The sequence below is a fragment of the Haemaphysalis longicornis genome, unplaced genomic scaffold, assembly GCF_048455015.1.
Source record: "Haemaphysalis longicornis isolate Haplotype H1 unplaced genomic scaffold, Haemaphysalis longicornis Haplotype H1 scaffold_9, whole genome shotgun sequence".
Taxonomy (NCBI): Eukaryota; Metazoa; Arthropoda; class Arachnida; order Ixodida; family Ixodidae; genus Haemaphysalis; species Haemaphysalis longicornis.
In genome coordinates, this window is record NW_027526460.1 from 163,375,153 (window position 1) to 163,402,603 (window position 27,451).

A 27,451-nucleotide genomic window follows, 5' to 3' on the forward strand; every position below is an offset into this window, starting at 1 on the left:
GATATAAATGGTCCACGTGCCTCTGCTATCTCGATGACGTCATCGTGTTTTCTCCTTCCTTCGAGACTCATCTCCAGCACCTCCGTGAAATCCTTGCTCTTTTCCGTCAGGCCAACCTGCAGCTCAATTCAGCGAAGTGCCGCTTCGCGAGGCGTGAACTAACCGTTTTGGGCCACCTCGTCGGCGCTCAAGGAGTACAGCCCGATCCCGATATGATCAAAGCAGTTAAGGACCTCCCTGTACCCCGCTCATCGAAAGACGTCCGCAGTATTGTGGGCCTCTGCTCATATTTCCGCCGTTTTATAAGAGGCTTTGCTGATATCGCCCGTCCTCTAACCGATCTTTTGAAAAATGACACCATCTTTGAGTGGGGCCCTGAACAGGCCAAAGCCTTTGCCACATTGGTGCATCTCCTCACCACATCGCCCATTTTAGCCCACTTTGATGTGTCTGCACCCACCGAAATCCGGACTGACGCTAGCGGCCTATGGCATTGGAGCCGTCCTGGCTCAGCGCCAATCCGGCAAGGATTGCGTGATCGCCTACTCCAGCCGCCTCCTATCTCCAGCGGAGAGAAATTATTCCATCACAGAACGGGAGTGTCTCGCTCTTGTGTGCGCTGTGGGCAAATTTCGTCCATACCTCTACACCCGACCGTTTTCCGTTGTGACGGATCACCACGCGCTCTGTTGGTTAGCATCACTGAAAGATCCAACCGGCCGCCTCGGGCGACGGGCTCTCCGCCCCCAGGAGTATTCTTATTCAGTCGTCTACATGATCGGGCCGCATGCACCAGGACGCCGACTGTCTTTCACGCTACCCTGTCGAACCTCCTGAGCCTACGTGTTCCAACGCATTTCCATCCCTTCTGGCGATTTCCTCTTTCCTCCACCTTGGTAAAGAGCAGCGCCAGGATGAATTTTTGTGCCAGATCATTGAACGCCTGAGTAACTCCCGTTCGGACCCATCAGTACGATCTTTCCAACTCAAGGACGGTGTGCTCTATCGTAAGAATTAACGCCTGAAAGGTCCCGAGCTGCTCCCTGTTGTGCCTGACCACCTTCGTTTGGACGTCCTGGAGCAACTGCAGGACCATACAACAGCTGGTCATTTAGGAGTTTCAAGAACGTACGACCGTGTCCGATGGCGCTTCTTCTGGCCACGGCTTTACCGCTCTATTCGCCGTTACGTCAGTGCATGCGACAAGTGCCAACGTCGGAAAGCACCAACGACGCCGCCCGCCGGCCCTCTTCAGCCCCTGGACATACCGGTCGAACCATTTTTCCGCGTTGGCTTAGACCTGCTCGGTCCCTTTCCCCATTCTGCGGCCGGAAATCGGTGGCTCGCAGTGGCCACTGATTACGCGACCCGTTACGCAGTAACACGGGCCCTTCCAACCAGCTGCGCTACTGATGTCCCAGATTTCCTCCTTCACGGGGTTATCCTCCATCATGGTGCTCCTCGTCAGTTATTGACTGACCGCGGTCGAAACTTCCTGTCGCAAGTAGTCGACGACATCCTTCGTTTCTGCGCAACCACGCACAAATTTACTACTTCCTACCATACGCAGACCAACGGTCTTACGGAGCGACTTAACAGAACCCAAACGGATATGCTCTCCATGTACGTTTCGGATGATCATCGCGACTGGGACATTGCTTTACCTTTCATTACATTCGTGGCGGCAAGCGATTCGTCTGCATTTCTCATCGCACACTTATCCGCATTCATTCGCCAACTAGCGTCCGCGTCGACCGGGACGGTCGTCTTCGACCGGCGGGGTGATGTCACGGGACGTGGCGGACAATCCCCGTGGCGCCATGGCCCACCACCAAGGATGGTGACGACGAAGAAGAGCTGTGTGCGCCGCGCTGCCAGGCCGGGCTCCATTTTGGCATTATGTAAGTAGATCTTTAACCATTATTTAAATACATCGCATCACCGTCGCCCATGGTTCGCCACGTCATTGTCCTGCCGCCACGTAACAATATCATCAACCGTGGTAAATTGCCATTGTCGCCGAATAAAATACTCCAAATAACTTCGTTCTCATGAAAGCTATGTTGTTCGCCAGCATTAATTTTAATTTTTTCTTGCTAAAATACTTTCCGGTGGCGAACACAGCCGTTAAGTGTTTATTTGTACAATATTAATTTTGTGAAGCTTTCCAAGTTCTTTCTCCAGCCCGTAACCATTACGAATTGTCTCCCCTATATCAGACGTTTGTCCCGTATTATGAAAAATCTTTTCGCAGAACATTACGGCATGATCCCGTGGGGGGAACTCTGAGGAGGATGCGACGCAGCAGTGGCGGTTGGTAGGTGCGTAAGAAGAGTTATTTGATTTGAGTATTTCCGGCGCATCTCGGCTTCACGTGCGCGGAGTTCGGAATCCGCTGCTCGCCGCTGCCGTTTCGCGACGGCGGCTCGGGCCCTCCGCGGCGCAGCCTTGTCTTCTTCACCGGTGTTAACGTTGACATTAACATTGGGGCTGATGCTGTTGGTTGCACTTGCGTCAGCACTCACGTTGTAGGGGATGTTGGCACTGGCATTGACATCGGCACTCATCCTAGCATCAGCGTAGCAGAACCGGCGAAGACGGGGGTTGGAAGCAGACTGAACAGCGCGCAGCGCGTGTGCACACCTGGTTTATACGGCTGGTAGGAGGATAATGGAGGAGAGACGCGCATTCGCAGTGAAGTAGCGCGCAGCGCGTGTGCACACCAGGAAAAGGGAGGAGAGACGCGCATGCGTAGTGGAGTAGCGTGCAGCGCATGTGTACACCTGGTTTATACGGCGGTTTATACGGCTGTTTATATGGCTGTGAGGAGGAGAATGAAGTTGAGACGCGCGTGCGCAGTGGAGTAGCGCACAGCGCGTGTGCACACCAGGAGAATTGAGGAGAGACGCGCATGCGCAGTGGAGTAGCGCGCAGCGTTTTATACGCCTCTGAGGAGGATAGGGAAGCGTGCGCGTCTCGTGGCGGCCCAGGAAGACACCGGAGACACTGTCGCTACAGGATCCATTAAAGGGTAAGACACCACCTGGCGTTCAGCAAGCCGAGAATGCGCATTGGGGGTGTGGACGGCGCAACAACAAGGGAGGGACATAGCCCCGACCATGAGATGTTTCGCATCGAAAAACTATTTTCACCGCAGTGGACATTCTTTCTTCGAGCCTCTCATTTCTACTCCTCAGTGCATCAGCCGCAGTGCGTTGGTCGTGGTTTCTAGACCTTTCCTGAATTTCGTTGGCATGTCAACGCGGATCCCGGCCTGGCTATGATGGAAGCTTTCGCTGCGTCTCGCAATTTTTAAAATTTTCGGCTCGTTTCTTTGCATGATTCCGGTAATCATATGACTTGTACCTTACACAGTGTCGTAAAGCATTTTTGCAATTAGTCAGTCCTGTCCAATCCCGTGAACGCGTGCGCTAGATTATGAGAAGAAGATCAGAACAAAGAGAAGGAAGAAGAGCGCTTAACGTGAGTGAAGTCGCTTTGCAATCTCCTTAGGGAATTTTAGCTGCCCATTATATCCCGCGGCACCTCTTTGAACCATTAATTACCTCCGAGTCATGGAAGATACACTGCTTGCCGAAAATACAGTGCACAAAGTTGAGGATTGAGGAGAAGCCTTCCGGCGGCATTCCGACCAGGCTGGAAGGCCATTTACCTGGAATCCGATATCTAAAGTCCATGGATGTCGCCTTGCCTGGATTGCACGATAAAGACACTCTGTTGCTTCTTTACTTTTGTGGGCCCTAAAGCGATCGTTAGCTTTTTACTGCCATTGGAATTGATGCAGCGCTTTATCTTCCCGGGCAGTCTTATTGGTTATGTTTGGTAATGCATGCCATATACCCGGCACTAAGTAGGATGATTCTAAAGAATTTCGAGAGGTAAGTTGCAGGTGCGCTGTAAATGCGTAAACACCTTTTTGGACACGCGTACATGTTCCAGAAATAGCGCTGGGCTCTCTGAACTCGGTGTAGGGGTTTCTCGGGCAGCTTTTGCGGACGCTGCTGCCATGTAGATTGCCGCTTGGCCATCAGATCTGGGTTCATTGACCCACGTTTACGCTACGGCCTAAATGTGGGTCCTTAACCCAGAGTGTTCGACCTCGAACATCGGAGTCCATTAGATGCCCTAGTTCGTTCGTGTAAATTATATGAGAGAAATGTAGGGTAAACTCCACCGAATAAATCGACGGTTTCCCAAATTAATTCTCGGCTCAATACATTCCCAGGACTTTATTACGTTCCAAATCAGCGCGTCTCGTAGACGTTAGTGCTTTCCCTGTGCATATTGCTTGCAAATATGACTGCGTCACCGTTCCAAGGTAACAACATGAAATCCGGCCTATTTTATGAGGGAGTAATGCTGCCCTTCACCGATTTTGTTGAGGGGATATTTATCTTTTTTTATGTGGAATACAACCAAGCTTCACTTAACAGGAATTTCACTTAAGCTTTCTCGTAATAATCTGACCGAATTGCGGGTATAATAACTCCCCGTCGACAAACTTCGCCGGCGGTTTGTTCAGTGGGGTCTCTTCAATTTTTTTGTAGAATCCAATTGCTTGTGATTTCTTTTCTCGCCTATGTTACTTCCCAATTCGCCCGTGCCCAGCGTACCTCAAATCTATCTGCAGAAGACACTTCTGTGGCTGAACTGGCTATACCACACACGGCCTAGTGTGCATGAACTGCACGAGGGAGGCTTGAGTCGACTGACCTACTCAGCTTACCTTCACCCTTCCGTGTTCGCGCGAACCCCATCCAAACAAATCGATGTGAGGGTGGGGCTGGTGCGCACCGGAGGGGCTCCAGAAAAGAGCTGTTTAGCTCCTTATGGCCGACCGAGTCACCAGACGAGAGATTCAACCCACCCCCGGCGTGTGGGTTAAACGGACTCTCCTCGAAGGCTTGTGGACTCACACCATCCGCTTATACATAGACGGGCCTAGTCGAAAAAACCTGCTTTCCCGACTAAACTCTCACTCCTCGAGTCCATGTAGCCGGGGCTCGTGTTAAAATTCGAAAATTTCGGACTTCCAGACATTTTATACGAAATGACGTGAAACTGTGTTACAAGTACGATATTTTGTGTGCGGCATGCTTCCACTTTAAATACTGACTTATCAAGTTTTGTACTTCACTAATTCTCCATTTATGCACGGAGAATGAAGCCTAAAACCACCAATGGGTTTCTGCTTCGATGCTATATGTGCAAGCATTGCCCAGCACCCAAGAGCTCCAGAGACCAGTTTACGCACCAAACGATGCGGGGCATAGCACTGTAGCTTTCCATTTGTTTGTGTGGCTGGAGACGTGTTACAATATTTTGTTTAACACAAGAAACGTACCCCGTTTAACAAGTGAAAATATCTGCTGCGGACAAAATTGAAAAAAATCTGCAATGCCCTCACGTGATGAGTCCTAATTGCTTTTAATAACGTACACTTGGCAAAATTTCAGGAAGCTTGCGGGCAGTTCGGGGCATAGTGTGCTACTTTCCTTCATGACGACAATTCACACTATGCAAGCTACCAGTAATAGCTGAAAAAACGCGCAAATGACAATTTAATGGTAAAATATTGCATGGTTTATTTACTGGAAACAAGCACGGTATGTTTATACATGAGTGGTGATGTGGACTTTTTACACTCGTTCACCAGTCGCATAGCGCGCATGGGTCATGTAACATAATGGTATTCGCTGGCAATGACTTTAAAATACAATAGCTGGCAGTAATTCTTCCACTAATTTTTTGCCGCATCCCCTTTCCAAAGTTCCATCCGGTATTTTAAAAACCACTAAAAAGATACGCGAGCAATGTTTTAGAGTTTTCCAAATGTTGGAGTGTGCATTCCCATGCTAAGGTGTATTACCTTCCTTTGGTGCAGATTATAACTGCGTCAGAAACTGCTAAAAAATTCATATCTGTACCCCTCATCTTTGGATCTTCAATGCTCCGCAAAATGTAGACTCACGGTTGTAATCTTTCAAAGGCCTAGGGCAAACAAAAGAGCGACAGTTTTTTTTTAACCACGAAACCAGATTCCCCCTTTTGAAACAGAAAAGTGTTCGTGAATAGTTACTCGAGCAAGCCATTTTCGAGGCTGTTCCTCTAAAAAATTAGAACGAATGTAACCGAAAAAATGTTATTAGACCAGCTTGGTGTTAACTTTAGAATTGTTTGCCTTTCCTTGTTTAACAACGCGTAAAACGTTGGGGAAACTCGTCTTGTCAGAAAAGTGGTGCAAAGGATCGTCCGCACGGTGCATCGCTCGCCTCACACACCCACATAATGCCAAGTTTCTGCACGCCAAAACAAAGCGACCGCGTTCAACACCTTTACTACAGACACACACATATTACCTGTGTTGCGGCTGGGCCGCACCAGTTGAGTGTCAGAAGAAATATAACTTTAATAGCGCAGCTGACTTGCCTTAGTGGGCTTATACTCTTTCGCTCCTGTCTTTTGGTTCCAATTTTTTCTGCGTTAGGAACTCCCCTTGCCCAAGCGCACGGCAGCCAAATCTTTGCCTTTGCCGGGGGACTGGGTCGTTCTCTTGAATGCATAATAGCCTGCAACATCGTCAGTAGGGAGATAAGTATATATGCGAAATAAAATATCCGCTTGAGCAGCGCTGCAAAATCACCAGCTGCTCTTACAATTCAGAATGCATGACTGGCACAAAAAGAAAGACAGGTACTCATCAGTTCTCAATTTCAGATGTCCTGGTGGACTGGAACATGGAACACGTGGCGGAACTGGAAGATCGTTTTAACCGGAATAGGAACTCCTGCCGCAGGAAACGGCAGGTTACTTAGGCACATCAGGCGTCATTGCGACTTAGCGGCGGTTTAACACAATGGAATTTGAATATATCTTAGGAAGGAGATCAGGAAATTTTTCACAGGTCACAACTGACAAGGGTTCCCTAAAAACGTTCTGTAAAGTTCAAAGGTATACCCCCGGTTGGTTTCTTCACTAATATTTTTGTTTTGTTTTGTTTTGTAGTCGCTTACTGCCTAATTAACACTTGCCACACTTCTATCATGAGAATCTCGCGCCTTCCACACCACTGTCGTTTTGTTTTTGTTATAGACAGCAGTACTCCGTGTTTTGGACTTCAAGCGAGATGCAGCAGGGCACAGAGAGCTCCTCGTCATCCGCAGTTCCCCGCCCAGGAAAGACGAAGCGCCGCCGGAGGTCTTCGGAACGCAACAAAAGCCGGACTGACGGAGAACAAGAGGTGCGATTAGCCAATAATACCGCGGTTGTAAAAAAGCCGCTTGGGTCAGGCAATTCACATCGGGCGGCGCGATGCTAACGTTATTTTGAGAATATCACGGGAGTTCACACTACGGTAAGGGAGTATGAGGCAATGAAAACACAGGAAAAGCGCTTGCCAACGAGACACTTACAGACAAATAAAACATGCGGAATTTGGTTCCCGCGCATGGCTCAGTGGTGAAACCTTTTGTCAAAGTGCCCCTCGGCAATTATGGCGGACACGTCAAACGTGTTCTAGACAGGTGAGTCACGAGAGAATATACAGTTTCAACCAGTAACAATTCCAAGATCCTGCGTGACGTTATCACACTTGCCACTTCGGCTGTACGCAATTAAGTGCAAGCTTATTCCCCTTCGCGCTGTCCGTTCTAGTAAACATGGCGACCGCAGTCGTGCGCGCTCGTTCGCAATGTCCCTGCGGTTACCCACGTTGCTCGATGTAAGCGACGTCACAGCGGTTGCCTGTCTTCAACCATCACACATCGCTCTCCACCAAGCCTCACTTCACTTCCTGCTTGTTCCACGCACCGCGCTCCGTCGACACGATAGTGCCACGCAGGTAACCGAGGAACGCCTCACGCTGACAAAGACAAACGCACAAGGATCACCAAAATTCAGTGCATGCTTTGTTGCGAGGAGAGTCTGTTCAACGGCAAAGCCTGTACCTTCTCTGGACGGACATCTCATCTAATCATAAAATACGTCAGCTGGCAGCCGTTTCAGTGAGATAGCTATCGTGATGACCTTTCAGTTATCAGCTTATTTTTTTGTTATGCAGTCATTGGCTTTATTGGTTAAGTTAGTCTTCATATTCACGTGGCACGTCTTCTCAATTACTTGAAAGACTGTTTGACCAAAGCCTTTAACAAATTTAAAGTTTAGCCATCCGCCCAAAAGCTTTGTACAAAAGGTCTCCCAACGCAAAGCCTTGCCTGGAACAAGATATGTACACATTTTGTTGCTAATGGAAGAGAAAACAATGTAAACTATATTCGGAAAGAAAGTCTCGTTGAAATCAACGTGCGGATTTTGAATGGAATGTGCAAAGATTATGCTGGAGGCATTGCATCAGTAGGGCGAATGACGGCTACTGGTTTATATGAAGTATACAAGCCGTTAACTAAATTTCAAATTGGTTGAATACTCGCCATAGTTTTCTTAATCTTCTGAACTCGGGAAGGCTAATACATTTTGCGACTGAAATTCAAAACAGCCGAAAACGACGGGACAAGAAACGACGACACACGGCGCTGACTAGCAACTAATTGGTTCATTCCACGGATTGGGAAATATGCCCAAAGCGGGAAGGCGAGAAGGAATCATGATGAAAAGGGCTTGCATCCTACAATAAATACAAAACGCAAGATCTATGCACGTGCACTGACCAAAAAGTTAGCAATGCTGATACGGCGCAGCGATGTAAGACGTGGCCAGAGGCACGAGGCAAGGTAAGGCAATCCTGGCCAATGCAGCTTGGTTTTTTTATGAATCCAGATGACGGATTTCTATACCTAAGGAAATCCGCTATCAGGATTCATAAAAAAGGTCAGGAAATCCGCTATCTGGATTCATAACAAAAAACAAGCTGCATTGTCCAGGATTGCCTTTCCTTGCCTCGTGCTTCTGGCCACGTCTTGCATCGCTGCGCCGTATCAGCATTGCTAACATTTTGGTCAGTGCACATGCATAAATCTAGCGTTTTGTGTTTATTGTAGGATGCACTTCCTTTTCATCATGACTCCTTCTCGCCTCCCTGCCTTGAGTATATTTCGCCAGCCCCGCAATAAACCAACCAGTTGCTAGTCAGCACCGTGTGTCATCGTTTCTTGTGCCGTCGTTTTGCGCTGTTTTGAATCTGAGTTAGTATGCACCAACTAGCCCAAACCACCTATCTGAAACATTTTGTGAATGTCATACTTGCGTCACAGGAATGCTTCGCAACGATACATATCGTTCGTTTTCACAAATACCTGGAAAAAATAATTTCACGACGTGTTTATGCCAGTTCAAGACCAAATTTTTTACTTGTTGCTCCACAATCGCTTTGCGCCTCCTTTGTCACATACGTCTTCGATGCAGCAGGGGTGAGTTGCCGCTCGCTGCAACCGTCCCAACGATTTCTGAGTGTTTATTTGCACGATGCCATTGCGCAACAAATACTTCATTACAGTTGTATCTATATGTGGTAAGTCTTGCCTGCATTACCTAAAGAAACGAAGCACGCAAACGTTTTTGGCGAGATTCGATTCTACGCCTCGTCAATAGCCTGTTTCTTCAGTTGTGCCCAGTTCGTTGGTTCCGCTAAGGCCATGCAAATCAATCGCACTCTCTTCGACTATAAAATAATAGTAAAACGTATACTAAAACAATGCATGCCTACTTTTTTACCTGTTACAGACAACTTCGAGACAAAGCAGACGAAGCAAGACACCCTCGAAAACTCACAAACCCAGTACAGAGACAAACACGATCGAAGATCCGGTAAGTGAACTGACTTTGAATGAGGTTACCGCTAGTGGTACACGAGTACTGGTACAATTCTTGTGCCGACAATTTTATTAGCTCTCCTAATTCATATTTAATGCAACAGAAAGTACACCCATTTTCATGTTACTTCAGCGTCAGCGAGGAGGTGAAATGTCTGCGAACGCTTTTTAATGAATGCAAATCTTTCGTTGTGTGGCAAAAAAATCTGGATTTTTTGAAATTCACTGTTCAGAACAATTAACAGTGGTTAGGTTAAAATAACATAGAAAGACTACCGTTTTTTTTTTTTAGCTGACAGTGTCGCTCCCCGTTATATCGTGACCCTGAGAAACTGCTGTAATGGCTTGAGGGTAGTTGCGTTTTGTTATTTGTAATAAAACAGCGACGGATAGTTATCCATAATAGCTGGCACGATAAAACATGCACGGTTACGTGTTGGCTTCGGCTATCCAATGGCATATAATTTTTTTCCCGGTTTCATTTTATTTCGTTTTATTACCTTAAAGGTCCCCAGAGGAACATTACATAAGGGGTGGGGTTACACAAAAACGTACAAAAAAGCCATGAATTACTTTGAAAAATGGCTTGTGAATGCTATGGATAAATGTTGATGGACAGGTAATTGCTGCAATATGGTGGGGGAGGTCATTCCAGTCTTTTGCTGCACGAAGAAAAAATTAGGCAGCAAAAGTAACGGTGCGAGAACGTTGACGGGTAACTTGAAAGATATGGCCAATGCGATGTGAACTGCGAAATGGGGGGGAGATGTGAGGTTCGATTGCAAGTGGACTGTGAAAAAGTTTATGAAACAAGCAAAGGGTAGCAATGCGGCGGCGGGAAGACAGAGGGGACAGGCCAATTTCTACTTTTAAAGATGACACGCTAATGTGATAGGCATACGAGGAATGAATGAATCTAGTAGCCCGGTTTTGAAGTGATTCGAGTGCAGTGATGAGATACGCGTGGTGTGGGTTCCAAATTGACGACGCGTATTCGAGCTTGCTTCTTACGAGGGATTGATAAGCTAGTAATTTTACATGGCGAGGTGCGTTGCGCAGATGACGTTTTAGGAAGCCGAGAGTACGATGAGCAGCCGCGATAATAGTCCGGATATGCTCAGTCCAAGTTAGGTCACTGCACAAAGTTAGGCCAAGGTATTTGTATGATTGCACAAGTTGAACATTAGTGTTAGGGTTATGGCGACGCTGAAACGACATAAGTTTACATTTGTTAGGATTAAGATCCATTTGCCAGTGTTCACACCAACGCTGTACTTGGTTAAGGTCACATTGGAGGCTAATTTGATCGGATACATTAGTTACTGTGCGGTACAAAACGCAATCATCAGCAAACATGCGTATGTTACAAGTTAAGTTAGTTGGGAGGTCGTTAATATATATTAGAAATAACAAGGGGCCAACGACGGAACCCTGAGGGACACTTGATGTAACTGGAATAAAATTGGAGAGCTGATTATTTACAAGGACAGATTGGGAACGGTTATTTAAAAATTCTTGGATCCAGATTAAGACTGCGGGGTGTAAGTTTAAGTGGGAAAGTTTCAGTAACAGGCGTTTATGGGGTACCTTATCGAATGCTTTGGTGAAATCTAGAAATATGGCGTCGGTTTGAAGGTTATTATCGAGTTTGGAATGAAGGTCATGGACAAAAAGTGCTAGCTGTGTTTCGCATGAAAATCCTTTTCGGAAGCCATGTTGTGCAGGATGAAAAAAATTAACCTTGTCAAGAAAACTGATAATGTGAGTGAATATGACGTGTTCCATGATTTTGCAAGGCACCGACGTTAAGGACATTGGACGATAATTTAGAGGCGAGTTTTTGTTACCGGTTTTGAAGACTGGAATGGAATGACCTTCCCTTTTTTCCAATCGTCGGGCAGTTGGCCTGTTGAGAGTGACTGTGAAAACAATAAACATAAGTATTCGGCACAGACATCTACAGTGTTTTTAAGGAACTTGGAGTTAATATTGTCTACACCAGCGGAGGACGATAGCTTTAGGTTGTTTATTATAGATATTATACCGGACAGGGAAAATGTGATGAATGGCATGAAGAGTTCGATAGTGGAAGTCGGCATGAAAAATGGAAGGTCTGTTTCTTTTGTGAACACTGATCCAAGTGCGTTATTAAAGATGTTTGCACATTCAACGTCGCTCAATGGTCTGCCGGCATCATCGGTGAAGGTAGTCGATTGAGTTGGGTGAGGGTTGATTATTTCGAAAAACTTGCGTGGGTCACTTTTTAGAATGTTCGGCAAGTTATAGGTATAGAAAGAGTGCTTTGCTTCGCATATCTTTCCTAGGTAGTCATGTTCAGCTACATAGAATTTTTCCCATGCGCATTGGCTTCCCTTCTGTTTGGCTGAACGAAAGAGGCGTTTCTTTTTGTTTTCTAGGCGTTATAATGTTTTGGTGAACCAGGGATTTTGAGTGTCGGCCTGGAAATTAAATGTGGGTATATATTTGCTCACAAGATAATCCACTTTGTCCGTAAATATTTTCCAATTATCTTGCACGCGTCTATTTTGGAATAATGATTCGAATGATGGAAAGAAAGAGCGGAGTTCATCAATGATAGCTGTATAATTTCCTTTGTCATAAAGACGTATAGTTTTTTTACTTTTATGACGAGACGCCGGTTTGAACGTAAACTCAGCATGAATTACCTTGTGATCGCTAATTTCTGGAAGATATGAAATGGACGAAAGGCTCTCAGGGTGATCCGTTAGTATTAAATCAAGGGTATTGGCGCACGTATGAGTTACGCGAGTTGGTTAAGTTGCAAGTTGGGTTAAGTTAAAGTTTAGGCACACATCAAGAAAGTCGTGCGCTTCGGGTTCTCCTGTCGTCAAAGTAATTTGGTTTACCCAGTCAATGAGAGGATGATTGAAATCCCCAAAAAGGAGAATGCGGGCGTTAGGGTATGCAGTAGTCAGATCATTTAACATGTCGTTAAGTTTACGAGCAAAATCTGGAGTGCTGTGGGGAGGTCTATAGCAGGCACCAATTAAAACAGTTTCGGGAGTGGCGTGGCAAAGAAGCCATATAATTTCGAGGTCAGTCTGAATGTTAATTGCAGTACAAGAAATATCTTTGCTGATTGCAATAGCCACGCCCCCGCCTCGCCTATCTATGCGGTCCTTGCGAAAAACTGTAAAATTTGGAGGGTGTGCTAGAACTTCATGGTCGCTGATGTCAGGGTATAGCCACGTTTCTGATAACACTAATATGTTACTGCTCGAGGAGGAAACAACATTAGAAATGACGTCTCGCTTTGGTAGAAAACTGCGTATATTAGTAAAGATAACTGAGAAGGAAAGTAGTGGGCGTGGGGTGGATCTGGGGCCATGACGCACGTGTGGATTGCGAGGAACTAGCTATAGCAATTCTTTAACCGTTTGTGTCGATTCGTCAAATATGTAGCGTTTTTTGCCCATGCGTAGGGTTTTAAAGGTCAACATAAATGGACAGGACTGGGACCTTGCGAAAGCGATAAGATGCCTGCGAGCGATTCGAACTGTGGCGGAAAAGTCTTCGCCAACGCTGTAATCGGTATCTTTCAGTTTGCGGCCGTTTGAAAGAATCTTGTCCTTTGTTTTAAAAGTATTAAATTTTACAATTATCGGCCTTTCCTTGTCTACAGCGTGACGGCCAAGACGATGTGCTCTATGTCCTTTGGTTCAAAATTCAGCTCTATGTGATTAGCGCAAAGAGCAATTACTAGTTTTTCTGGTCCAGTAAAATGTTCGGAAAGGTTAGTGTCGGGAATGCCATAGGATATTAAATTGTTTCTGCGGGAGCGATTTTCAGAGTCGTCCAATCGGGCTGATAAGCTGTCTATCTGGTGGGACATCTGAAGTGTGGTAGCATTTCAGCTGTCCATTTCAACTTTAAGAGATGAAAGGGACTTGAAGTGGCTCTCAAGATCTGTTATCCGTTTACTTAAGTCTGTTATTACTTTATCAGTGGATTGCAGCTGATCTTTCAACTCCTTTAGTTCGGTGAGAACGGTGGATTGACCAGCGGATAATTTTTTTAATTCGGTGGCAACTTCTTCAATGGTACCAGGGCCGGGGTTTGTTTCAACGTCACCGGCTTGGAGCAACAAGGAATAAATGACACTCGCGCATTCAGCGGCAATGGCAATGCAACACTGTGGGCTCGGTGACCGTATCAAAAAGTAATTACTAGATTTTTTAGCGAACAGACTGCGTGAATTACTGACCTGCATGGCAAAGGCGAACTGATTAGTGAACTGCGCTGCTGCGCAGGTACCGAGCCCACAGAGGGCGGACGGACAGGGATGGTCTTTTATAGGAGAGGCGGCGGCTGATGTCGGTGGCGATGCTGTTTTCCATGATGAATCCAGGTATCCGGGAGGGCAGGAGAGGAGGAGGGGTGGCGCTTCCGTACACGCCGAAGCGTGAGCGAAGTGGCGTGACCAGTTGCCTGCACCGATCCCGCAATTGGGCGTCGCTGGGATCGGTGAGGCTGCATATTGGGGCAGCACGAGTCCAGAAAGCAGGGCTGCGGCGAAGAGGGCGTAGATCTGCATGGCAAAGGCGAACGGATTAGTGAACTGCGCTGCTGCGCAGTCACCGAGCCCACAGAGGGCGGACGGACAGGGATGGTCTTTTATAGGATAGGCGGCGGCTGATGTCGGTGGCGATGCTGTTTTCCATGATGAATCCAGGTATCCGGGAGGGCAGGAGAGGAGGAGGGGTGGCGCTTCCGTACACGCCGAAGCGTGAGCGAAGTGGCGTGACCAGTTGCCTGCACCGATCCCGCAATCGGGCGTCGCTGGGATCGGTGAGGCTGCAGATTGGGGCAGCACGAGTCCAGAAAGCAGAGCTGCGGCGAAGAGGGCGTAGATCTGCATGGCAAAGGCGAACGGATTAGTGAACTGCGCTGCTGCGCAGTCACCGAGCCCACCGAGTTCCGATAGAACGCGACTTACGGCCGTTTTCTGTAACCATACTCCTCCTAGTAGGAGTCGACGTACTACCATCATACGAGGATACCGAACTGTTTGCAACTTCCGGGTGAACTAACAAATAGATAAAGAGATGCACATCGGCGTAATGTCCTAGCTTGATTTAGCCGCCAATAGCACTAAGATATTTCTGCAATATTTACAATAAAATGAGACCTACAGGGCATTTGCGAGAAAGTTAGCTTTTCTACACACCGTGAGACCACTGATGCATTCGGGGTGCTGTTTTGGTAAAATCGTTACTGTTGTTGGGAATCGCCTCCGTCAGATGCCGTGAAATTACATCAACACCAACGATGCTGTTCCATAAATGTTTCATATTGGACGGCTTCCGTGAAAAGTTTAGACGAGCGGGGGCCATTATTTTCACTGCTGGATGACGCTCTCGCATATAAGAACTAAATATGGAGAAGTTCGAAAATTTTAAGGCAGGAGCGATCCCTTAGTAGTTGTAATTCCCGCCGGTCACTGCACTTGGAGGAAGAACGGGGAGGTCTACATGCTGCAACTCGCCCACCTCTTGTTTCAAGCACCGAGAGTACCAACCTAGTAAATGCATGGCAGGAAAGCCGAGAAGACTTCGTAAAGGTTGAAGCAGAATGGAAAAGAATCAGTCCCAAGTCCCACCGAACTGCCACAGACTACAGTTTGACCTCTTACTGCACGAGAAATATAACCGCGCGAACTTTGCTTGTACAGCCCCTCAGAAGTCTTGTACCCTTGGAAACAAAGATGCGGTTTGTGACCATGATGATCGGGAAGCTTCAACGACGGAAGAGGAGGAAATAGTTAATATGGTCGGAGGGCTGGTGGAGTACGCACGCCATACCCTGTAACAATACCGTGAAGAATAAGTTAGGAGTGCTTCGCTTTTTTTGTTATTACTGACCAGCTTCTCATGATGAGGGGGACACTGAAGATGTGCTGACCTATTTGAGCGCAGGACAAATTTGACTCGGAGTCGGGCGTACATAAAACAGCTTTCTAAGGATACCAAGAATACCGCTTGCAAAAGAAAACAGCAGGTAAGAGTGGGAAAACAACCTAGAAAAAAAACTCGCCGGTAAATGTAATTGTGAAGTAAGAAAATTGTCTCATGCATTTCCACTTGCTCGCAATATGTACACCCACACGGATTGTAAACTTGGCGGTGGTGGGGGAGGGGGGTGATGACGTTTATTAACGGGTGGATCTAACCTGGCGTGATATGCCGGCAATTGCTCCCCCTATCAACACCTTCTTTCCGCTATACGCGGAAAATCACCAGGAATTACTGAGGCGTGCGTAACTTAAAAACCCGAGGATCAGGCACAAAATGCCTCTCCTCGCTATCCAATATCCCAGAAAAAAAATTATATCATCCAAAGAGTCATGCGGAGCTGGTCTTTTTTGAAGTTCCTTACACAAAGCTAACCCCTCCATTCCATGCTCTCGGCATTCCATAAGAAAATGTCCGATATCACCTGTTACACAACACGTTGCGCACAGAGGTGAGGAGACAAGGTTGGGCTAACGAAGCGGCGCCGGTGTCCGCGCTCAGTTGGTCCGGATGCGGAACAGTAAGGATGCCTTCGTCCTCTTCATTCATTTGGTAACACAAGGTTGGTGTTGTGGTAACCAAAGAGATCTGAAGTGTTTTTAATGATCGTTTTTACAAATCACCGTTCGTCTGGAACCATTTTTAGAATACGAGTACAAGATGTCTCTTCACGGGCCAACTTGTCTGCGGCTTCGTTTCCAACCACTCCGACATGGGAAGGAACCCACTGGAAGCGAACGCTAATCCCATTTCCATTTAGCTGCTGAAGGAGACGTAGGAATACGTTGACAAGTTTTATCTGCGTGAAATCCAAGCTGCAAAAGTTGTAGGGCTGACTTGGAATCCGCAAGAATTACCGCACGCCGCACCTGAAACGATTTGAACTTTTTCAAGGCCGCCTCAATCACTATACATTCCGCCGCTGTAGATGGTGTCAAATGGTCAATGCGAGCCGCCCAGGAAACGTTTATGCCGGGACTCACAAAGACCGCTGCGGTGGTGGTTTGTTCTCTGTCGACATATCCGTCAGTAAACACGTGAACACAATCTCGGTACAACTGCTCCAAGAGCTCAAGTGCTAACATTCTCGCTTCAGCCACTGGTGTAAATCTCTTCGAGCGATGCCCGGGATGGCGAGCTGATACTCCAAGCTCTCGAAAGACCACGGTGAGTCCCAGTGACGATGATTCTTCCGCCACTGCGGGTAGAGAACGCTGAGAGAGTTCAGTGCCGCGTGTATGCGAGGTTCCACCCTTAAGTGAAGACGCCTGAGCAATGTCTTTCCGGCATCGGACTCTCCCAGCCGGATGAGCTGCAAGAGCAGCCGCTGAGACGCCATCAAGCGTAGCGGTGGAAATAGGAACTCGTCAAGGACCCCTTTGTTTGCCGCCGCCTGGGGAACTCCTAGGGATATCTTAATGCCCTATCGGTACAGGGACTCCCTCCGACAGGGACTCCAGGGACACCGAGGGAGACAAAACAGATAGTTCGTAAACAACCCGACTCAAGATGAGCGCCGAGTGGAGTGAAAGCATAGATGACGGGTGACTCCCCCAGTTAGCTCCAGCAATTCGTCGAAGCGTGGTACCAAGGACGTGACAAGAGACTCCACGGCTTGCCTCCAGAATGACTTATGGTCTATGGTGACGCCGAAAAACTTCACGCGATTAGCTTGCCGCCTTGGCAAGCCACCTAAGGGTAACTTGAGGCGCGTAGTTTGCCATTGTCTACCTGGAAACAAAATAAAGCATTTCTTCGCCGAGACCATTAGTCCCACTGAGGAGAGAGAGCATGATAGGCTTGTACCGAAGGAATTACTCCTTGAGCTATCATAGCCAACCGCTTGTGTTGATATCCGGAGATCCAGATACATGGGTCTTCTGCATATATTGATAAGTACACTTTCTTGCAATCCTTTTTTTAATGATCGACTGAGGCCCGCCATTGCCACATTGAAAAGTGTAGGGGACAGAGCACTTCCCTGCGGCACCCCTCGCGATATACTTTTAGTGCTACTTAGAACGTCCCCCAATTGCACCTGCATGGAGCGACCCTTGATGAAAGCGTAAACGAAGCGAAGATTTCCTGTAACTCCTATTTCTTGCAGCTTTGTTATGATGCCGCTTTGTAAGACATTGTCGTAGGCTTTGGAACTTGCAGTTTTAACTGTGAGCGTAAATGAACGCATTCAATGCGCATTGGATATTTGTTTTGGCTATGGTTCCCAGAAATTAGCTGTCTCTGTTATGTCATCTGCTCTCATTCCATTTTTTTTTTCTGGATCATGCCTAAAATGTTTTTGAAGGCAAGGTAACAGTGTAAGCCCTGCCTGTGAATACGAATGCAGATGGGCGGGGAGTTTTGTGAACCGCACATGAGCTTAGTGTGCCAGTGAAATGCCGCCACATCGAAGCGTTCTGCCATTAAAGTGTGAGCTCTCGAGGAATCGGGACCGCCAGTTGGGCGGAAATGTAGGCATTTTTGGTTATTCGAACACGCTATCAATTCGTTTCGCAATTGTATTGCCATTCGATTGTAAGAATTCAAACTTGACATTATTGAAAAATTGTTCGCTGTGGTGTATTTAGGGGCCTACATTATTTTATTTCGAGTGCTGTAAAATCACGCTGCAGTGACAACTGAAAAACATCCAGAATGCTACAAAGTGAATACAATACTGAAGCAGAAATCACTTGGGTAATTTTAATCTTCCCTTCTTGCTTGCTTCACTACACATTTCAGAATGTACACAACGTTGACTCCGTAAGTAAAACAACTTGCAATTGCTATTAACAAAACGAAACTGTTGCATCGCTGCATGTAACAACTTCAGTATCAAATACACTTACCTAGCTACCCAGAAACCGCATGCAAGCGTGGGCGCTACACTGCGTGGGAAACAACATGAACTGACCCACGCTTCAAGGAGCAAAGTTGAAAAATACAAGAAAACGACGCACTCGTAACTAGAATGAATGAAAAGGTAACGTTGAACCCTTGGGTAGCCGTCACCAGTACACCCGTGAGTGAAAATCACGAAGTAAACCGTTTACATGCATGGGACAGTACCCGTGCTGCCACGAATCCAAACAAAGCACATACGCCCATTTGAGGCTAAAATGATTGTGTGACTATATAGAGTCGATAAGGATCGCAAAAAACATGTCATTTGGCGGGATACATTTTCTACATTTCGAATTTTCCCTTTTATACCTGCATGCAACAATTGCCATTGCCACTGTAGACCCCCATCCTGAATGAAAACATATGCAGCGGAGTATCTTACTTATACTAGAAGTGAACCAATAAGTTTGATTGAGGCCAAAAAAGGTAACAAGTGTATACGGAATGGGTGCGCCTGCTCAACTGCTGAAAAGGATGAGAATTCTCTTGTCACAACGAGTGCGTACGATAATTTGAAGAGAAACAAATTTGGTTAAAAAACACCAATGTAGAAGATTTCATCACCAGTATTTTTAGAACTCAAAACGGTCTTGAAAGGCGTTTTGAGCACACCAATTGAACAAGCACCGTCGTTAGGTGGGGGCTCGACGTTTTATGTTCGAAGTATAACTTTTTCACGTGCAGCGGAAAGCTCACACTTTCGTTGCAAAGTTTGTTGCCCCTTTCCCGAGCTTTTACTGCGCGCTTTTGGACACCGTAATGCACAGGTATTTACGTCATCGATTCTCCCATGTGCGTCACAAAGCGGCGATTGTGCTACGCGATGGCTTTTTTTCTCGCCCTTCTAGAAAAGATAGCTTCGTCTGCTCGGCGCCGGCGGTTTGTGGCGGCACCTATGGTTAATTATCGCTTTTCGCAGCATGCTTACAGGCTATTGTGTTGCATTTCTCACCCTGTTACAACGCTGCTTGTTAAGGCGCGCTCACAGTAGGCAGACACAACTACGACATGATAGCGATGCAGACTTCCGAGTTGGCAGAGCGCGCTGTCACACGACGCTGAAGGTGACACAAAGACGTCAGCTTGATCGAAAGCCCGCGTAATGGGACTGGCTCACCAAACAAAGACACCTACAAAACAGGCCGGGACGACGGGTCACCGCCAGGAATCGATCGAGAAGCGAAAACTGCGCCCTGATGCCGTAATGAATGCGGCTCTTATGTTAGTTTCTGGAGGGTAGCAAACATAGTAAGGGCCATGAAGCTCATACAACTGAACTCTAGTGCTAATGCGATATTTATTTTGGCCTACGACGCTTCGCCCATGCGCTCCGGCGAGCTTTGTTTCCCTGAAGCTGCAAAGTACACATGTGTGTGCGACCGGCACTACTGTAGAAAATGTAAGCTCAGTTAAGTGCAGGAGAGTTGCCGAAGGTAGTCTAGGTAATACCGTGGCCAAAGTATTTAGCGTAACGCGTAAAACAAAAGTACGCCGAGCAATACTGCCGCATTGCGAAATTGCCGTCGAAGCCGGGCGCACGTAATGGTAGCAGCGCAGCTGCTGGTGATGAGGGTGGAGGCATAACGGAACTTCACTGCACAAGCGTTTTTGAAAAACGTTTTCAGTTTACCGATCAGGAATTGTTCACACCACGTAGAAAACATGGATACAACACGAAGGCTACGACACGATATGACACATGGATACACCTCCATTTAGCAAACAGATTGTTTTCCCAAATCCACGTGTTCTGCCATGGCGCAGTGTTTTCAAGAGTCGCGCGCACTTCGTCGACGTGGCCGGGTAAAATTACGGCAGGGTCTCGTCTGTTCTTTGTTTTTCTGGGCGGGTTTTACGTGACATGGTTCGCGTATCCTATTCGCGAATTCAAAACAACACTTTTTGATTGAACTGTGGAGCTACCATTATAAATGTCAATACATCATTTAAGTCATCTGCACAATTTGTTCAGTTTTGAACTCGTTCTCTGAACATCATCATCATCAAGATCAGCCTACTCAGGCCCACTGCGGGGCGAAGACATCTTCAATTGACTTCCAACCGCTCCTCTCAAGCGCCGCTCGAGTCCACTACTGGCCACCAAATTTCGATATTTCATCGTCCATCGTGTAAGCCAACACTTCGTTCCTCTCCCATATCTTGTGCGTGTATTTTATTTTAAGTGAAGAGCTGTCTTTATAGGTTGTTTTTATTGGCGAGGTACGTATGCAGGCAACCATGTGAGCGCGCCGTCACTGGTTACGTCGGGATCCGCAGGATGGCGGTACTTGTCCGTGCTAAGCACATGGTGTGTGTTGGACGTTCCAACTCTACGCCACCGAACGCAAAGTAATGCCTCTACTCCACTGTGAATACGATTAATCACATCTCTGTTTACACCACCGTTAAGGAATGGTTTGAAACCGAGCAGACGACGCGCGCCGGTGTTTTCCTTTTTTTCTGCCGTGCGCGGACGCAGTTGCACAAGCCCCGCTATGTCCTTGGCCGTTTCCACTGTTGCCAGGCGAAGAAATTAGGAGTTAACCTTCTCATTGAATGCCGTCTATATTTCGGACCTCTGTGCCTCTAACATTGAGCTGGGCGAACCTGCTCCCACAGTCGTCTCTTATTGCTCGCCGTCAGGTGTGCCGTCTTTATGACCGACCGGGATGCCCCGGGTACATCCGACACCAGCACCTATACAGTCCTGGTTTCGGGGCGCCACACAGACTGTGCCCAGGGCAGTCGAAAGTTTAAGCGTCAGAGGGTGTGCGTGTATGGTGCGGGACCTAAGCGGATCGTAGGAGCGTATGTGAGTGAAAATAGCAGCGCCAACACGGCGCATTGAGTGTTTGTTCAAGAAACCAATAAAATACTAAGCAGTTTGATTTTGCCTTCTCCAAAAAAGTTCACGGAAGCTATTATCAAACCGGCCTCAATAAGAGAACTATCTGAGCGAACGTTAAGAATTCACGGAAGCTAACACTGTTGTTATTTGCCTTCCCCTTCTTCTAGACACACCTCTTGGCGTCCACTCTCTTACCAAATTGTCCACTGTTTCTCGGTTCGCCGCACTGCATGACCAGCCCAAGTCCCTTTCTTTTTCTATACTTCAACTATGATAACGAATCCAAAGGTGACGCAGTTGTGTTCAAGGAAAAAAAGTTTATAGGAGCGAAGTTGTGCTCCCCTAACAACTCAAACAATACACAGGCGGCGAAGCAGCACTCAACAAAGTGACGTGCGTAGGTGAGCGTCGAAAGGGTCGAATGCCACGGCGTCTGCTCTGCGGGCGTTTATCTCTCGGCCGGTGGATTTATCGAACAGTCGAATTGCATCCAGAACACTGCAGATCAAAGAAGATTGTTCTAGGCTGGTGACGCTGGTTGAAAACACTCGAACTATCAAAGGAGGTAACACCTGCGGCATAAAGAATGGAACTTGCGCGTCAAGCTTGGCCCACGGATAACACAGATAACATAGCCCGACGCAGCCTGTCAGCATAAACAAAACAAACCCAAAACATGGTTCGTGGCCTTTACCCCCCGCCTAAGACAGACTCGACCCGATGCAAAAATAAAAAAAAACATATCGAACAAACAACGAAATTCCCTCATTTTGCGTAGTAAGGTTTCAGGCGAACCACGTGGAGGACCTCGTGACGCTAGCGTCCTAGTGATGTCCCGTAATCACCATCGGGGATCACCTAGTAGGTACGTTGGCCAACACGTACATTCCGATAGGGTCCGAAATACCGTCGCAGCAGCTTCTCACTGGGTCCACGTCGTCGGATGGTAGTCCAAACCCACAAACGATCCCTCGGGGGTAGTCGGCGTATCGGCGTCGGAGCTTGTAGCTTCCGGCATCCACCAGCTGGCTGTCCGTCGTGGGAACTCGTGCTAGCTGGCGGGCCTCCTCCGCACGCTGAAGGTATCCTTGGACGTCGGCGTTGAAGTCGTCGTTTTCTACGTGCGGAAGCAGCACGCCAAGCATCGTAGTCGGCCGTCTTCAGTAGACAAACTCGAACGCTGTCATCTGCGTAGTTTAGTGGATAGACGTGTTGTTCGCAAACTTGACATACGGAAGGACTTCGTCCTAAGTCTTATGTTCAACTTCGACGTACATGGACAGCATATGCGTGATCGTCTTGTTGAGGCGTCCCGTTGCTCCGTTCGGTTGGGAGTGGTGCGCCGTCGTTCTTCGGTGATCCGTGTTGCTGTAGCGTAATATTCCTGCCGAATTTCGTGTTGGGAGAGCGCGTTGTCACACGACGCCGACGGCGATACAAAGACGTCAGCCGATCGAAAGCCCACGTAGTTTGACTGGGTCGCCAAACACAGACGCCCACAAAACCGGCCGGGACGACGGGTCACCGCCAGGAATCGATCGAGAAGCGAAAGCTGCGCCGGCACTGCGCCCGCTGCGCCTGCTCCACGGTGACCGCCGTTTCGCGATCCGTGATTAGGACTACAGTGGCTCCATGTCGCAGCACAACTTGTTTTATGAAGAACTTGGCGACTTCGTGTGCAGTCCCCCTCGGAAGAGCGGCGGTCTCTGCGTAGTGTGTCGTGTGGTCTGTTGCTACGTCAATCCACTTGTTCTTGGATCGTGACGTAGAGAACGGGCCCAGAAGGTCCATTTCAGTCTGTAGGAAGGGCCTCGACGGGACGGCGATCGGCTGCAGAACTTGTGCGAACTTGTGCTCCCCTAACAAAGAATACACAGGCGGTGAAGCAGCACTCAACAAACTGATGTGCGCAGGTGAGTGTCTCAGAGTCGAATGCACGGCGTCTGCTCTGTGGTCTCGGCGCGAGGGTTTCTCGAACAGTCGAAATGCATCCAGAACAGTGTAGATCAAAAAAGACTATTCTAGGCTGGTGTCGTTAGTTCCAAACACTCGAACTATCAAAGGAGACAAAACGTGCGGCATAAGGAATGGAACGTGCGCTTCAGGCTTGGCAGATAACACAGCCCGGCGTAGCCGGTCGGCAAAAAAAAAAAAAAAAACCCAAAACAATGTTCGTGTCAATATCATCTATACGAGTTTGTTCCCTGACTAAGAAGCTCGTTTTCTATCCCTAAGTCTTGCTCCTAACATTGTTCGTTCCATTGCCCGTTGAGCCAATCTACGTCGGCTTTACTTTTGTTAAGTAATGCGCCAAGTTTAAGCTCCGTATGTCATCACCGGCAGCATGCACTGGTCGTATATTTTTAAAGTAATATAGGTAGCTTACTCTGAGTTGTTTGGCCGGGCTTACCAAGTGTTCCCCAGCCCATACCTATTCTGCGCCGGACTTCTTTCTTGAGGTTGGAGTCAGCACTAACCATCTATCCGAGGTAGTTATACTCTTTTCCTTCTTCTAGCATTTCGTTTTCTAAGCTGAAGAGGGCGCTTTCGAAGAGGGCGCCTATAATAGGCGCTGAGACGTGCCATTTCGGCACATATATAGGCACCAATTACTCCCGTTTAGGCATATATAGGCTCAATTCCTTTTTGATGCAGAAGCCTATTTTAGCACCAATGTTTGACTTGCATTGAACCGCAAACACAATGTGCTGCGGGAAAGTAATTTTATTTTCTTCCGTAAAATAAGCAGTAGAAGAGCTGTTATTTTAAAATTTACGGGAAATTCACGGTGATTCAACACCAGAAGACGAGGTTGAAAGCCATGAAAAGCTACACGAATCTCAATGATTTGCTGCTTGAAGTTGTACCTTTCAGTCGATAATGGTGCGGGAAAAACAACGCTCCATGATATAATTCCATTTGGGACATCACAACGTTTGCTACTCAGAACATCCTGCAGTTATTTTAGCACGTGGAATCCAGTGAAGCGAAGCGAAAAAGGCAACAGACTTCATATCTCCACTACCCGCCGCGGTGGCTCAGTGGCTAAGGCGTTGCGCTGCTGAGCACGAGGTCGCGGGTTCGATTCCCGGCCGCGGCGGCCGCTTTTCTGATGGAGGCGAAAAGCAAAAATGCCCGTGTGTACGAGATTTCGGCGCACGTTAAAGATCCCCAAGTGGTCAAAATTAATCCGGAGCCCTCCACTACGGCGCGCCTCATCGCCTGCGTTGCGTCGGCGCGTTAAACCCTACAATCAATCAATTCATATCTCCACTGCGCCCGGACGTAGCCACTCGTCCATCCTGATGCAGTGCTAGTAAGCAAAATTTTCGCTACTCACTGCGGGTGTGGACACCCCGGTCCCTGAAGGGAGGGCGTCGTCCCGCAGCTTTCTCTCCGGCGCTGACATTCGAGAGCCGTTAGGAACGGGTGGAGGAATAGAGAAATTTTATGCGAGGCAGATTTAATCAAACGGTCCTTCGGTGATGGTTGCGGATCTTTCCTGGACATCCCAGATGAACTCAGCATTCTTAGACAGAGTGGCACCAACATCTCTCCGCTTCTGAAATGCTTTCTTCCAGCAATGCGAAGTAAGCACACGAATGCGCCCTGTCACGTTGAAGTGTAGCGTAGGGCAAATACTTTGGTTTGTGACGCATTTGTCCATTGCAAAGCTGTTGATAAAACCGGAGTGTTTATGGTATAGTTTTCCGCCCTTAGCCGAGTTGTTTAAGGGGTAACGATGGGCTTTGGTTGAAAAGGCACAATCGGTAACTGCTCCCTGAAGACACAAGTGCGCTTCGAAGAAAGATTCCGCGTAGCTGTCGAACGCGAGCTCATTTGGGCGTACGGAGGCTGCGAGGGTCCCTAGCCGGATTGTCTCCGTTCCGTCTGATTTATGAAATACACAATACACATTCTGGTCAAGACTGGCTGAGGTCAGAAGGATTCGTTGACGCAGCAGAACGAGCTCCTCAGCTTTTCACAACAGAGATGAATCCCATGGATAGTACAGGGAAGTGCAATACTTCTGTAGAAATTACTCAGCTATTCTGTTCTGGAGAAGCGGATGACTTGTGAAGCTGCAGGAATAACACCATTCACTAAGTATGCGCTATATTCCGATTAATAACATTCGACACCACGCAAGATTCTTTGGAAATAATTCCCTTGATGCGAGGTTCCCAGATTCTCTTAGATTACCCAGCCGCGGCAAATGAGGGGTGTCACGACTAGACTGCTTGTAAAGTGCCGACACCCCCATTCCTGAGCTCCGTTTCTTGTTCCTTCTTCGCGCTACGCGTACTGCATCGTGCCAGCCGGCGGTGTACGTGTGATCGGCGGCTGACAGTGCACGTTTTCGTGGCATCACCTTAAAACTTTGGCGTCTCAGATCTGCCCGTGTTTTCCCGCAAAAGGCGTCTTTGAGCTTGAGCGGCATGTACGCGGCTGCGCCGCGTTCATTTTTTGTTTGCTGTCTTTTTATTCCGTTAGCAATAGATACAGCACAGTGAGCAGTTTTCCCTGTTGCTCCGTGGACACAGCCCGTCAGAAGGACATAGAACGAAAGAGTTCGCGCGGAACGGGGTGACGTCGGTGAGCTTGGCTACGGTCTCGCTGCGCACGGGTTTCTAGCGGCTCGGCCGAGGTCGCGAGTTCGAGGTGGTGGCGGCATGGGAACAGTATGGGCTTCTCGGCGTGTTTGGCATGACGCGCGGATTTTTATAGCAAACGGCGTGAAACAAACGTCCCGTTGCGGGCTTCTGAAGTGAGAGTGCCTGCAGAACATGGACTCAAAAAATTCAAAAGGGGTATATATAACACAAAAAAGGCATTTTATCTGCCAAAATCCCATATAGGCAAAATAGCACAAAAAAGCTCATACAATCAAAATTGGCACTATAGACAAAATAAACTATTACTTAAAATACTCCCCTTCCCTTACTTCGGGATTATATGTTAAATAGGCTTGATACAGACGGAAGGAAAAAATAAGCATTTTGCCTAAAGTTGCGGTCTCTAGTGATGCAAAAGTGTAAAAATCCCGCCCCATTCCAGTTTTTCCAGCCGTGAACGGAGTGCGGGATTCATAAGCAGAATGAGAGAAAAATAACGCGCACCAAACAGAACGCAGAAAGTCAGAAGGCCCCGCCCCAAAGTGGTGTTTGCGACGTAGTACTATCCCAGTAGCAGGCGTGCGGATCCCGATGTTGTTGCATGCGTCACTGAGAAGCGAGGCATCATGGCTAATATCCGAGCGGAGAGCTCGCACGGTGCAGGGAGAAAACGAAACGAGGCGGAAACTCGCCGAGAACAATGGGCTCTTCAGATTTGCATTGACTGCACTAGTACTCATCGCTTCAACAATATTCTTGAAAGATGTGACTATTAGAACATTGATTCGTCTGAAAAAAGGAACATCCATGTATCGGCAAAGCCTGTTTCAGGGCTCCTTGAAAAGTTTTGTTGACGTTGTGTTTTCACTTTTCCTTTCATTCCTTCACGCCTTAGGAAGATGCCAACGTTCCTGCACTGCCACCCAGTAGCGGAAACGAAAACTTGAACGCGCTACAGAAAAAGCCACTTGCGTTAATGGCAATCATCGCGGAACAAAACAGGGCTTCCGCCTTCCGAGTGAACTCCAAGTAAGCAAGTTATCTCGCACACGCAATGCACAGATAACAAAACATTTGTGTGGGCGGTGAGCGTTCCGCGTGGATTTGAACAGGCTACCGCTTGCGCGTTGAAAAGCACCAGAAATTTTGGCGTTTGCTGTTATTTACGGCACGAGCTTGTGAACCATTGCGAACTCTTTTGTAGTCTTACTTCCAGCGTAATTTGGCCGCCATTGGTTTGTC

General features: G+C 47.6%; 2 protein-coding genes across 2 annotated transcripts in view; one reads left to right on the forward strand and one right to left on the reverse strand.

Moving 5' to 3' along the window:
• The first annotated feature begins 7,117 nt into the window (after positions 1-7,117).
• LOC144153541 (acetylcholinesterase-like) overlaps positions 7,118-27,451 on the forward strand; it is a 113,950-nt gene continuing 93,616 nt past the window's right edge. Inside the window, exons 1-3 of the mRNA XM_077685169.1 lie at positions 7,118-7,261; positions 9,700-9,783; positions 27,105-27,238. Coding sequence (XP_077541295.1) covers positions 7,148-7,261; positions 9,700-9,783; positions 27,105-27,238 — 332 coding nt within the window. The 5' untranslated portion in view covers positions 7,118-7,147. The remainder of the gene's footprint in view (positions 7,262-9,699; positions 9,784-27,104; positions 27,239-27,451) is intronic.
• On the reverse strand, positions 10,435-14,688 carry LOC144151410 (uncharacterized). Its single transcript, XM_077682452.1, has 2 exons — positions 14,035-14,688; positions 10,435-10,536 (listed from the first exon to the last, which is right to left on the reverse strand). Exons 1-2 carry the CDS (start codon positions 14,686-14,688, stop codon positions 10,435-10,437), a joined length of 756 nt encoding a protein of 251 aa, XP_077538578.1.

What these genes read in the sequence shown, in the direction of transcription:
- LOC144151410 (XM_077682452.1), bottom strand. Translation starts at nt 14,688, where the DNA reads ATGCAGATCTACGCCCTCTTCGCCGCAGCTCTGCTTTCTGGACTCGTG. An exon ending in AGTTCGCCTTTGCCATGCAG is followed by an intron (nt 10,537 to 14,034) that starts GTCAGTAATTCA and finishes CCCATTTCGCAG; the next exon opens with TTCACATCGCATTGGCCATA.